Source organism: Dendrobates tinctorius, unplaced genomic scaffold, assembly GCF_039654945.1.
Source record: "Dendrobates tinctorius isolate UK_male_01 unplaced genomic scaffold, ASM3965494v1 ptg000103l, whole genome shotgun sequence".
Classification (NCBI taxonomy): domain Eukaryota; kingdom Metazoa; phylum Chordata; class Amphibia; order Anura; family Dendrobatidae; genus Dendrobates; species Dendrobates tinctorius.
This window is the reverse complement of record NW_027361771.1, coordinates 12649251-12662474: the sequence shown is the minus strand read 5'-3', so window position 1 is coordinate 12662474 and position 13224 is coordinate 12649251. Positions and strand designations below refer to the sequence as shown.

Below are 13224 nucleotides of genomic sequence, written 5' to 3'. Positions count from 1 at the left end.
TCTTCTCTGCAGCTGCCAAGATAAAGAAGGAGGCTGGCTTGGCTAATCAACTCAGCCACAAGGCCAGCTCCTTCACACATATTACCAGCACAAAGGGAAGGCTAATAAGTTCTCTGCCCGTGCTGGAATACATACGAAATAGGCATTTCTGGGGCCATGACAGGGGTCCAATACATCAGAACAGATTTCTGAATCATAACACATTAGCAAATTCCATTATTTTAGCTTGGCCAAACAACGCTCTTGCACCCATCAACCTTTTATTATATAACTGGAATGTAGTATACAGTATATGAGCACAATGAATTTTGGAGGTTACCTATTGCAAGTAACTCCTGGTTTGTGTTGATTCTGTAGCTATTCTGAGATGCTGCACAAACAGAAAAAGAATAAATGCGATAAAAAAACAACAACAAAAATGTATATATACGCATGGAGTATAAAACGTCTTAGTTTTCATTTGGTTTCATTTATTTCAATACAAAAAAATAGCAATAAAAGGACGACACAGAAATAGAAGAGAGGAAGGAGGGAAGCCCATCTTATCTAACAGAAGGAAAGTACTAATAATTCTGCTAGATAGTGATGCGCACAGCCAAAGAGGACCTTTCACTGTATTTATTTTTATTCAAACTGAGTATCTCCTCAAATAGCCAGTATTCCACTGATTCTGAAACAGCTTTAGGTTTTCCTTTGTGCCATTGCTTTTCAGAATAATGCCGTCTGGTAATAACGGCGCAAATTTTCACTTCTACGAACTGGGCATATACCAAAGACCTTCTCTGTGGGCAGCATGTTGGTTCAGTGGTTAGCACTGTTTGCAGCGATGGGGTCCTGCGTTCAAATCCCACCAAGGACAACATATTCAGGCAGTTTGGAGTGTGACAGGAAACACACACATAGAAAGACATACAGGTAGGGAATTTAGATTGTGAAGCCTAATGGGGACAGGTATGTCTGTACAACGCTGCGGAATATGATGGTGCTATATAAACAAAGCATACATAAAAAAAAAAAATTACCAGGGACATAACTTTGGAATGAAGGAACACAAAAAAATAAGAAAACTAAACTAGTGTTGAGCGAGTGTACTCGATACTAGAGATTTCCCGAGCATGCTCAGGTGATCTCCGAGTATATGGATGTTCTCGGAGATTTAGTTTCTGTCGCCGTAGCTGCATGATTTGTGGCTGCTAGACAGCCTGAATACATGTGAGGATTGCCTGTTAGGAAATCCCCACATATATTCAGGCTGGCTAGCAGCCACAAATCATGCAGCTACGGCGACAGAAACTAAATCTCCGAGAACATCCAAATACTCGGAGATCACCTGAGCATGCTCGGGAAATCTCGAGTAACGAGTATACTCGCTCATCACTAAAGAAAACCTGTACCAGAATCAATAGGGCAGCACAAATGGGAGGAGATGCTCAATTTAAATTATTAAAGAAAAAAATCCAGTGAAAGGTCCTCTTTAAAACTTTATCTGTTGCTGAAAGCTTTGCCTTCTAATCAACAAGACAAAACAGCTACCAAAATCTAAAACATGTTCTGCCCGGCGCCGATCTCTACCAGAACAGAGCAGTAACAGACTCCTCCTGCTGTTCTACTCTGTTCATGCGGTGTGACTGCTGACGTCATGCTGACTGACAGCTGACACTCTGCTGCCCAACTGTCCAATCAGCATGAGGCAGTGTTGCCCTGCCAACAGAGTAGCCTGAAAGAGCAGCTGAATCACCGGCATGAGCGGTCCGTGACCGCTCTGAGCCAGTGCCAGTTTGAAAAGGAGGAGGGTAGTTGCTTCTATTAACAATTACCTGCCTGATAATTTATTTATTTTTTAACTATGTGCCTAAAAGCTATGTCCTGAACAACTCCTTTAAGGAATTCTGAACCAATATTGGGGAATACTTATCCACTAGATGTACGAAAAGCAGTGTTGCTCGTTCCGGAGGACCATTTCATGTATTTCGTGCTACATATTTTAGATTTTCAGGCAGTTTTGTATATTTAGTGTTAGATGGTGTTTGCAAGATGTTATGCATTGAACCAATTACAATAAGATTTTTGATACAGTTTCCCTTTTACAGTTTTTTGATTGGAAATCCTATGATACTTACCGAATGCTCGTGCGATGGCCACACTTTCCAATAATCCCATCAGCGGAATGATAAAAAGTCCAGGTCCGATATCCTGTTAGAGAAATTCTCAATCATTGTGTACTATATACATGTAAGATATAACTTGAGAATACATGATGTACTCCTATTATTATTACATTTTGGACAAATTAGCCTGATTCATCAAGGCTAGGGTTTTGTGCACCACTCTTGACTAAAGAAGCACAGAACTTTTGTGCAATTAGGAGTTTTACAAAAACTATTTCAAAACAGTTTTACACCAGAATTCTGGCTAAAACGTTTTGATGAATCAGCCCTAAGGACATTTCTACATGTAGAAATCAAGTCTCACGGACCTGAACCATTTCACTGAAGGAGATGGTCTGGTTGTCAGTCTTCTCAGAGAAAGGAGGCAGCTGGAACTGGGGGAGGCCTTCTGCAGTCTTTCCAGTTAGGATGAATGGATGTAAACCCATAACATGGAATGAGTAGGCCACAAGACCTGCAGCCACGACCACAATTGCATTTCGAGCTGTAACATATGAAGACTTATTACTGTTGGATAGAGCGACGGTCAGACGTCTGGTCAGCCTTCTCCACTGATATACCTGTTGTAGTCACCCAGACAATAATGTAGCAGATACGATAACATCTTGGCATTCCTCTATACACCCTTGGAAAATGTTCTTTCATGAATTTCAATGCCAGGAGAAAGGCAATGCAAAGAAAACCAAGAACAGCATCACCAAGTCTAAGAAGTAGAAACACAATATTTGTACAACTACATAGAAAAATACAAAACATTACAGAAAGTAGGATTTAAAATGATGGTGCTAACCTGATGGTGGGAAGCTTGTGAAAGGTTTCATACACTTGGAAGATGAACTGACGAGGAATATCCTTCAAACCTAAAAGATTCTGAAAGAATTAAGAAAAATGCTAATCTCTTTATACGTCTATACCAACCAAGTAGAAACATGGCCATCACCTGAACATGGACTCAAATTGGTCCTTAAACTTCATACGTCGCCTGGTCAGCTTGAATTGGCACCAAAAAGACCACATTAAAAAAAAAAATTGGAATTTTTCACTCCGATTTCTATGTCTAGTTGATAACAAATGCAACACAGTCTGATTTGGTGCAGTCCTCTACACAACGAGTGGACACAGCGCAGACAAAAAGCTAAAGAGGCCATCTTAATTGAGACAGGTGGTGGGGAGTACTAGTGGTGGGACAGTAATATGTAATACTAGATGAAGAGCCCGGCGCTGCCCAGGCATAGTAACTAACTACGGTTAGTTATAACAAATTATAATGATTATATCTATATATATATATATAAAGCTGAGTGTAGAGCCCCGCCCATTCCGCATAGCCACATTCGCTATAATATCCCACATCATCCCGTCAGCCAGAGCTACCGGACTATACTACCCATAATATCCCACATCATCCCGTCAGCCAGAGCCACCGGACTACTACCCATAATATCCCACATCATCCCATCAGCCAAAGCCACCGGACAACTACCACTAATATCCCACATCATCCCGTCAGCCAGAGCCACCAGACTACTACCCATAATATACCACATCATCCCATCAGCCAGAGTCACCGGACTACTACCACTAATATCCCACATCATCCTGTCAGCCAGAGCTACCGAACTACTACCCATAATATCCCACATCGTCCCATCAGCCAGAGCTACCGGACTACTACCCATAATATCCCACATCATCCCATCAGCCACAGCCACAGGACTACTACCACTAATATCCCACATCATCCTGTCAGCCAGAGCCACCGGACTACTACCCATAATATCCCACATCATCCCATCAGCCAAAGCCACCGGACAACTACCACTAATATCCCACATCATCCCGTCAGCCAGAGCCACCAGACTACTACCCATAATATACCACATCATCCCATCAGCCAGAGTCACCGGACTACTACCACTAATATCCCACATCATCCTGTCAGCCAGAGCTACCGAACTACTACCCATAATATCCCACATCGTCCCATCAGCCAGAGCTACCGGACTACTACCCATAATATCCCACATCATCCCTTCAGCCAGAGCCACCAGACAACTACCACTAATATCCCACATCATCCTCTCAGCCTGGAGTCAGAACCAGAGCGCTGAGTGGAACGGTCCTAACTTCGGTTAGTTATAACAAATTATAATGATTATATCTATATATATATATATATGTATATATATATACAGCTGAGTGTAGAGCCCCGCCCATTCCGCATAGCCACATTCACTATAATATCCCACATCATCCCGTCAGCCAGAGCTACCGGACTACTACCCATAATATCCCACATCATCCCGTCAGCCAGAGCCACCGGACTACTACCCATAATATCCCACATCATCCCATCAGCCAAAGCCACCGGACAACTACCACTAATATCCCACATCATCCCGTCAGCCAGAGCCACCAGACTACTACCCATAATATCCCACATCATCCCATCAGCCACAGGACTACTACCACTAATATCCCACATCATCCTGTCAGCCAGAGCTACCGAACTACTACCCATAATATCCCACATCGTCCCATCAGCCAGAGCCACCGGACTACTACCCATAATATCCCACATCATCCCTTCAGCCAGAGCCACCAGACAACTACCACTAATATCCCACATCATCCTCTCAGCCTGGAGTCAGAACCAGAGCGCTGAGTGGAACGGTCCTAACTTCCATACTGGGGATCCCTTTAAGAGAGGCTTGGTGTCAGAACCAGAGCGCTGAGTGGATTTGCCCTGACTTCCATACCAATGATCCCTTTAATAGAAGCCTGGGGTGAGAATCAGAGCACGGAGGGATTTACCCTAACTTCCATACCAGAGATCCCTTTAAGAGAGGCCTGGGGTCAGTACCAAAGCGCAGAGTGGATTTTCCCTCACTTCCGAACCGAGGATCCCTTTAAGAGGGGACTTGGGTCAGAACCAGAGCGCTGAGTGGATTTGCCCTAACTTCCATACTGGGGATCCCTTTAAGAGAGCCTGGGGTCAGTACCAGAGCATTTGAAGGCAATTGCCCTGACTTCCATACCGGGGATCCCTTTAAGAGAGGCCTGGGGTCAGAATTAAAGCGCTGCATGGATTTGACTTGACTTCCATACCGGAGATCTCTTTAAGAAAGGCCTGGGGTCAGTACCAAAGCGCAGAGTGGATTTGCCCTAAATTCCATACCAATGATCCCTTTAAGAGACCTTGGGGTCAGTACCAAAGCGCTGGATGGATTTGCTCTGACTTCCATACCAATGATCACTTTAAGAGGGAAGATGTGCTTATGGGATGGAGGATGTGTGATGGGGATATAGGCACGGGAGGGGGGATTCATTTCTGTCATATGCTCTCTGCTCCTTTCAGGGGGCAGACAATGGCTGGGAGCTTATGTTTCCAGGAATGCTATATTTCTCCCACCATGTCAGTGTCTGCTGAGGTGTTGTCAAGTGGGAAAACTGTTGGTCATAGCAACCAATCACAGCTCAGCTACTTTTAACCAGCTCTGGTGAAATGAGAGATGCTTAGTGATTGTTTGCAAGGCAAACTGTTGCTCATAGCAACCAATCACAGCTCAGCTTCTTTTGAAAAGCTCTGGTGAATGGAAGATGCTTTGTGATTGGTTGGTGATACACACACACACACATTCATTTTTATATATAGAGATAAAAACATGCCATAGCATTTTAAAATGAAAATACCCTATTAAAGTCAGTCTGGAGTTGTGCACAGCCGATATTTAGAAGTATACATCTCCACAGAGACAGTAGAAATAAATCCTGTAGATATTTGTATATAGCAGATGGGGCAGATGACAGGGCGTAGCACATGACTACACAGAGGGAATTTTTGTAGTCTGTTACCCTTTTGGAAGTGCATTGAGCAGCAAGGTGGTGTGCTGGTAAAAGGGGAAAAAAAAAAAAAAAAAAACTCTTTTAAATCTTCTTCCTGAGCGAGTGTGAACGAGCTGAGTGTGACCTGAGCGTAAGTGCGAACTGTGGTAAGTGTGTGACTTGAAATTCAGTGAAGAGGTATTTGGAAAACCTATAACAAATACCTGTGTGAGTTGCGGAATTGTAAGTTGCTGAGTGCTTTCTACCTGTTCAATTTTTGCGGGGCTTTGGGGGCTTGTTTAACCTATATTTTCTCTCTTCAGGGTTAATCTTATTTTACTATCTGTGTTTTTAAGGGTTAACTATATTGCATTTAAATCTTGAGGTGTAACTATTCACAAGGGGTTAATTAAGGGTGGGAGTTCATACAGTAATTAAGGGTTTATAAGGGGCAGTTTATAAGGGGCAGCTGGTTGGGGCTCAACTCCTTTGGAAGTGCATTGTGCAACAAGGTGGTGTGCTGGTAAAAGGGGAAAAAAAAACTAAAAAACTCTTAAATCTTCTTCCTGAGCGAGTGTGACCTTAGTGTAAGTGCAAACTGTGGTAAGTGTGTGACTTGAAATTCAGTGACTTAAGATTCAGGGAGTTTCCAAGGGAGGTATTACTGTTGCTGTTATATTAATACTTTTTTTTTTTTTTTTTTATTTATTTTTGCTTATCTTATTGTCTGGTGCAATCCCCATTAGGATGTGCTCCACTATTGCCAATGCCATCCAGTGCACGTCTTGCCGCATGTATGCAATCCTTGACCAGCTGGTCGAGGGTGCATACTGCTGTGCGAGATGTGAGCACGTTGTGCATTTGGAAGCCCAGATACTGGATCTAAATGTGCAGCTGGCAACACTGAGATCCATAGACAATATGGAAAGGAGTCTTCTGCTCACTGAGCAGACGCTCAATGGGATAGATGAGGGGGGGGATGATAGGTTGGAGCTGCAGGACAATGAAGCAGCTAGCTGGGTGACAGTTAGAAGGCGGGGTAGAGGGAAGAGCAACAGGGAGGCTAGTCCTGATCTGGCACACCCCAATAAGTTTGCTAAGTTGGCAGATGAGGGGAGTGTCAGTGCAGGAGTAGCACTGCTGCAGCAAGGCATGTCCTCTGAAAGCCGGAGGAGAGTCTGCTCCAGTAAGGGGGGAAATAGGAGAGCAGGGCAGGCCAGACAGGTTCTGGTAGTGGGAGACTCAATTATTAGGGGAACAGATAGGGCAATCTGTCACAAAGACAGGGATCGTCGAACAATGTGCTGCCTACCTGGCGCTCGAGTCCGACACATCGCTGATCGGGTTGACAGATTACTGGGAGGGGCTGGTGAGGATCCAGCGGTCATGGTGCACATTGGCACAAATGACAAAGTTAGAGGTAGGTGGAAGGTCCTTAAAGATGATTTCAGGGAATTAGGCTGTAAGCTTAAAGCAAGGACCTCCAAGGTGGTATTTTCGGAAATACTTCCTGTACCACGTGCCACGCCAGAGAGGCAACGGGAGATTAGGGAGGTTAATAAGTAGCTCAGGAATTGGTGTAGGAAGGAGGGGTTTGGGTTCCTGCAGAACTGGGCCGACTTCTCAGTTGGCTACAGGTTCTACGCTAGGGACGGGCTGCACCTCAATGGGGAGGGTGCAGCTGTGCTGGGGGAGAAAATGGCTAGAAGGTTGGAGGAGTGTTTAAACTAGGGACGGGGGGGGAGGGTATTCCTTTTATAGGAGGGGAAGACAGTGCAGATAGAGACCTGGGCACAAATAATGACATTGGGGGTGGAGGTGGCATGGGGTGTGGGGTTAGAACAGTTAATAATTTAAGAAAGCATAGAGGTACAGAGAGATACATAAAGTGCATGTATACTAATGCCAGAAGTCTCGCCAACAAAATGGAGGAATTGGAGTTAATGTTGTTGGCACATAACTATGACATGGTGGGGATATCTGAGACATGGCTGGACGAGAACCATGACTGGGCTGTTATTTTACAGGGCTATAGTCTGTTCAGAAATGACTGTACAAATAAGCAAGGGGGAGGTGTGTGTTTATATGTAAAATCATCCTTAAAACCCATCCTTTGTGATAATATATATGAATCTAATGAAAATGTAGAGTCCCTGTGGGTAGATATAAGGGGAGGGGGGAAAAATAATAAATTACTGATAGGGGTTTGTTATAAATCTCCAAAAATAATGGAAGCTACAGAGAATATCCTCATAAAGCAAATAGATGAAGCAGCGACTCAAGGAGAAGTCATTATTATGGGGGACTTCAACTACCCTGAAATACATTGGGGAACCGAAACCTGCAGTTCCAGCAAAGGTAATAGGTTTCTGACAACGATGAGAGACAATTACCTTTCACAACTGGTTCAGGACCCAACAAGAGGGGGGGCACTGCTAGACCTAATATTAACCAACAGGCCAGACCGCATATCAAATGTAAGGGTTGAGGGTCACTTGGGTAATAGTGATCACAAATTAATACGTTTTCATGTATCCTTTAATAAGATGTGTAGTAGAGGGGTTACAAGGACACTAAACTTCAGGAAGGCAAATTTCCAACGGATGAGAGATGATCTTGGTGCAATTAACTGGGACGATATCCTGAGACATAAAAATACCCAAAGAAAATGGGAGACGTTTATTAGCATCCTGAATAGGACCTGTGCACAATATATACCATATGGGAATAAACATGCTAGAAATAGGAGGAAACCACTATGGTTAAATAGAGCTGTAAGGGGTGCAATAAGAGATAAAAATAAAGCATTTAGAGAATTAAAGCAAGTAGGTAGTGATGAGGCATTAAATAAATACAGAAGATTAAATAAATTCTGTAAAAAGCAAATCAAGACAGCAAAGATTGAGACAGAGAGACTCATTGCCAGAGAAAGTAAAAATAATCCCAAAATATTCTTTAACTACATAAATAGTAAGAAGCTAAAAAATGATAGTGTTGGTCCCCTTAAAAATAGTCTGGGTGAAATGGTGGATGAGAATGAGGAAAAAGCCAATATGCTAAATGACTTTTTTTCAACAGTATTTACACAAGAAAATCCCATGACGGATAACATGATCAGGGATAAAAATTCTCCATTAGGCCGGTTTCACATTAGCGCATTTTCAGCGCGCGCACGGCCGGGGGTAGCTCCGCCCCCGATCCGGCTCTCTGCCCGGCGTGCCCGCCCCTTCCTTGTAGCGCCGCCTCCTAGCGGACAGCGGCGCCTGCGATCGGCGCACCCTATCTTTAGCATAGGGTGCGCCGATCGTGCGCAGGCCGTGCGCTAGTTGCGCTTTGACCTGCGCTGCGCACTTTTGACGGTGCGCCGTGCGCGCCAAAATCAAACTTTCCGGATTTTGGCGCGCACGGTGCACCGTCAAAAGTGCGCAGCGCAGGTCAAAGCGCAACTAGCGCACGGCCTGCGCACGATCGGCGCACCCTATGCTAAAGATAGGGTGCGCCGATCGCAGGCGCCGCTGTTCGCTAGGAGGCGGCGCTACAAGGAAGGGGCGGGCACGCCGGGCAGAGAGCCGGCTCGGGGGCGGAGCTACCCCCGGCCGTGCGCGCGCTGAAAATGCGCTAATGTGAAACCGGCCTTAAATGTCACCTGCTTAACCCAGCAGGAAGTACGGCGGCGTCTACAAATCACTAAAATTGACAAATCCCCGGGCCCGGATGGGATACACCCCCGAGTACTGCAGGAATTAAGCACAGTCATAGATAGACCACTATTTTTAATCTTTAAAGATTCCATAATAACAGGGTCTGTACCACAGGACTGGCATATAGCAAATGTGGTGCCAATATTCAAAAAGGGGACAAAAACTGAACTTGGAAATTATAGGCCAGTAAGTTTAACCTCAACTGTGGGTAAAATCCTGGAGGGTTTTCTAAGAGATACTATACTGGAGTATCTGAAGAAGAATAACCTCATGACCCAATATCAACATGGGTTTACAAGGGACCGTTCCTGTCAGACTAATCTGATAAGCTTTTATGAAGAGGTAAGTTCCGGACTGGACCAAGGGAATGCAGTGGACGTGGTGTACATGGACTTTTCAAAAGCTTTTGATACGGTGCCACACAAAAGGTTGATACATAAAATGAGAACAATGGGGATAGGGGAAAATATGTGTAGGTGGGTTAAGAGCTGGCTCAGGGATAGGAAACAAAGGGTGGTTATTAATGGAGCACACTGGGTCACGGTTAGCAGTGGGGTACCACAGGGGTCAGTTTTGGGCCCGCTTCTTTTTAACATATTTATTAATGACCTTGTAGGGGGCATAGAGAGTAGAATTTCAATATTTGCAGATGACACTAAACTCTGCAGGGTAATTAATACAGAGGAGGACAATTTTATATTACAGGAGGATTTATGTAAACTAGAAGCTTGGGCTGATAAATGGCAAATGAGCTTTAATGGGGATAAATGTAAGGTCATGCACTTGGGTAGAACGAACAAGTTGTATAATTATGTGCTTAATTGTAAAACACTGGGCAAAACAGTCACTGAAAAAGACCTGGGTGTATGGGTGGACGACAAACTCACATTTAGTGGCCAGAGTCAAGCAGCTGCTGCAAAGGCAAATAAAATAATGGGATGCATTAAAAGAGGCATAGATGCTCATGAGGAGAACATAATTTTACCTCTATATAAGTCACTAGTGCGACCACACTTAGAATACTGTGTACAGTTCTGGTCTCCGGTGTATAAGAAAGACATAGCTGAACTGGAGCGGGTGCAGAGAAGAGCGACCAAGGTTATTAGGGAACTAGGGGGTCTGCAATACCAAGACAGGTTATTACACTTGGGGTTATTTAGTTTGGAGAATCGAAGGCTTAGGGGTGATCTTATTACAATGTATAAATATATGCGGGGACAGTACAAAGACCTTTCTAATGATCTTTTTACTCTTAGACCTGTGACGGGGACAAGGGGGCATCCTCTACGTCTGGAGGAAAGAAGGTTTAAGCATACTCACAGACGCGGATTCTTTACTGTAAGAGCAGTGAGACTATGGAACTCTCTGCCATATGATGTTGTAATGAGTGATTCACTACTAAAATTTAAGAAGGGACTGGATGCCTTTCTTGAAAAGTATAATATTACAGGGTATATACACTAGTCTCCTTAATATTGCGTTGATCCAGGGAGCTAGTCTGATTGCCGTATGTGGAGTCGGGAAGGAATTTTTTTCCCCAATGTGAAGCTTACTGTTGCCACATGGGGTTTTTTTGCCTTCCTCTGGATCAACATGTTAGGGCAAGTTAGGATAGGATATGGGTTGAACTAGATGGACTTAAAGTCTCCCTTCAACCTTAATAACTATGTTACTATGTTACTATGTTACCATGGAGACACACAGGTTGGCATAAAGCTGTATAAGCAAAATAGTAGGATAAGAAATCAAGACTTTTTAATGTGCAGATATGGGCTTGTCCAGTGAATAAAAATAATTTTTAGACTGGTTAAAAAAAAATAAAAATGAAGGGACCTTTACTGATCTCCCACTTTCCTGTTGTGTACACTTTCTCTGCTGAACCTAGAAATTACAGGAAATGCTACTTAGCCAAATCACTGGCTGAGGTGGGCCATGCCACGTACACCGCTTCAAAGGATTGAAAGAAAGGTTTGTGGATGGTTTCTGTGCTTGCCGGCAGTTAATGAGACGTATATCACAGGATATAAAACAAAATGGTGGTTTATTCTACGTGTTAAACCACCTTAACTTACCTTAACTTGGCTAAAGCCGATAGTGACTGCTGCAGCTGAAGTAAAGGCTTTGATGACAGGGTATGAAATAAATTCCAAAAGGAAACCTAAAGCGAAATATGGCGCAGTTACATATATGTGTGTCTTCTTACAGTAAGACCGAAAAAATAGTATATTAATCAATGAAATCTTTACCAAACTGCAACAGTCCCATTGCCAATTGTATGCAACCAGATAGGAAAGTCAAAAGAATGGCCAGCGACACGTCTCCAGAGGTGTAGATAGACACGAGGAGGGACATAATGGCAGTGGGGCCTAATGTTACATCTTTGGATGTTCCAAACAGGCAATAAATAAAGCAGCCAACATATGAAGAATACAGTCCAAACTGCCAAGAGTAAGAAAAGAGGAGGTTAATTAATTGTTAAATCATTCTGATTGCACCTTTTACTGTGATGTTAATAACAAAAGGCATAATACACCAAAAATCATTTTCTCTTGTCTCAAAGTTGGAAAATGTAAGAATTTTAATATATCCCTTCATGAGCTACCGGTCAATGGGAGCCTCTTCTATTTCCAACTATCATCCAGCCAATCATGGACCGCCACAGTGATGAGTGGTCCATTGTCATGTCAGCTGTGGCCAGAGAGTGACTATGTGTGACTTTGGGCCTCCCTCTATAAACTGTGACAGACACCATCTGCAGGACCTGGAAATGCTACAATCACTAGCAGAGACTGCCTCAATGTAAATGAGTATCTGACCAGAACGTCTCCCAGCAAAATCAGCTGGTGTCTCAGAGGTGGGGAAGGTTCTCGTCATAAGCTACCTTGCTATTTAAGAATGAATCTGTGAATTCCTTCAAAAGTTAAAGGGGTACTCCAGTTGGACAAAGTTATCACCCGTTTAAAGGATAGACAACTTTTAGATCGGTGGGGGTACGACCACTGTGACCTCCAATGATCGCCAAGTAGGACTCTTTACCCCCATTAGAATATTGTAGCAGTGTACATACTTAACCACAGCTCCATTCATTCCCTATGAACTTTTAGATTGGTGGGGGTATGACCACTGTAACATCCACTGATCGCCAAACAGGACTCTTTACCCCTATTAGAATACAGAAGCAGTGCACATGCTCAACCTCGGCTCCATTCATTCCCTATGGGACTGCCGGAGCGCTGTATTCCGCTTTCTCACACAGTCCATAGGGAATGAATGGATTAGCGATTGAGCATTAGTGCTCCATTCTAATGGGGATAGGACCCGCACTGATCGTCAAGTTATCACTTATTCAATGGAAAGTGAAGAACTTCTATCTACCGAAATATAGGCATAAAGGAGTTGTCCGGTCTTCTGATTAAAGTCTAGTATAACTTTGTGACTGCAGACTTATGAGTTTTAACAGTGTGCACGCTGTCCTGATTCACCAGTATTGCCTGTAAAAGTGGGCACGTCACCGCAAGTATGTGATTAAT

The 13224-nt window shown here is 43.7% G+C and overlaps 1 protein-coding gene across 2 annotated transcripts in view; it reads right to left on the bottom strand.

Annotated features, from left to right (window-relative positions):
* SLC26A11 (solute carrier family 26 member 11) overlaps positions 1 to 13224 on the bottom strand; it is an 80359-nt gene that overhangs the window by 35534 nt on the left and 31601 nt on the right. For both annotated transcript variants that reach the window (XM_073588088.1, XM_073588087.1), the window contains exons 3-9: positions 11941 to 12133; positions 11767 to 11852; positions 2959 to 3038; positions 2729 to 2871; positions 2477 to 2652; positions 2121 to 2193; positions 320 to 370 (exon numbers count right to left, since the gene is read on the bottom strand). In XM_073588088.1, coding sequence (XP_073444189.1) covers positions 320 to 370; positions 2121 to 2193; positions 2477 to 2652; positions 2729 to 2871; positions 2959 to 3038; positions 11767 to 11852; positions 11941 to 12133 — 802 coding nt within the window. The remainder of the gene's footprint in view (positions 1 to 319; positions 371 to 2120; positions 2194 to 2476; positions 2653 to 2728; positions 2872 to 2958; positions 3039 to 11766; positions 11853 to 11940; positions 12134 to 13224) is intronic.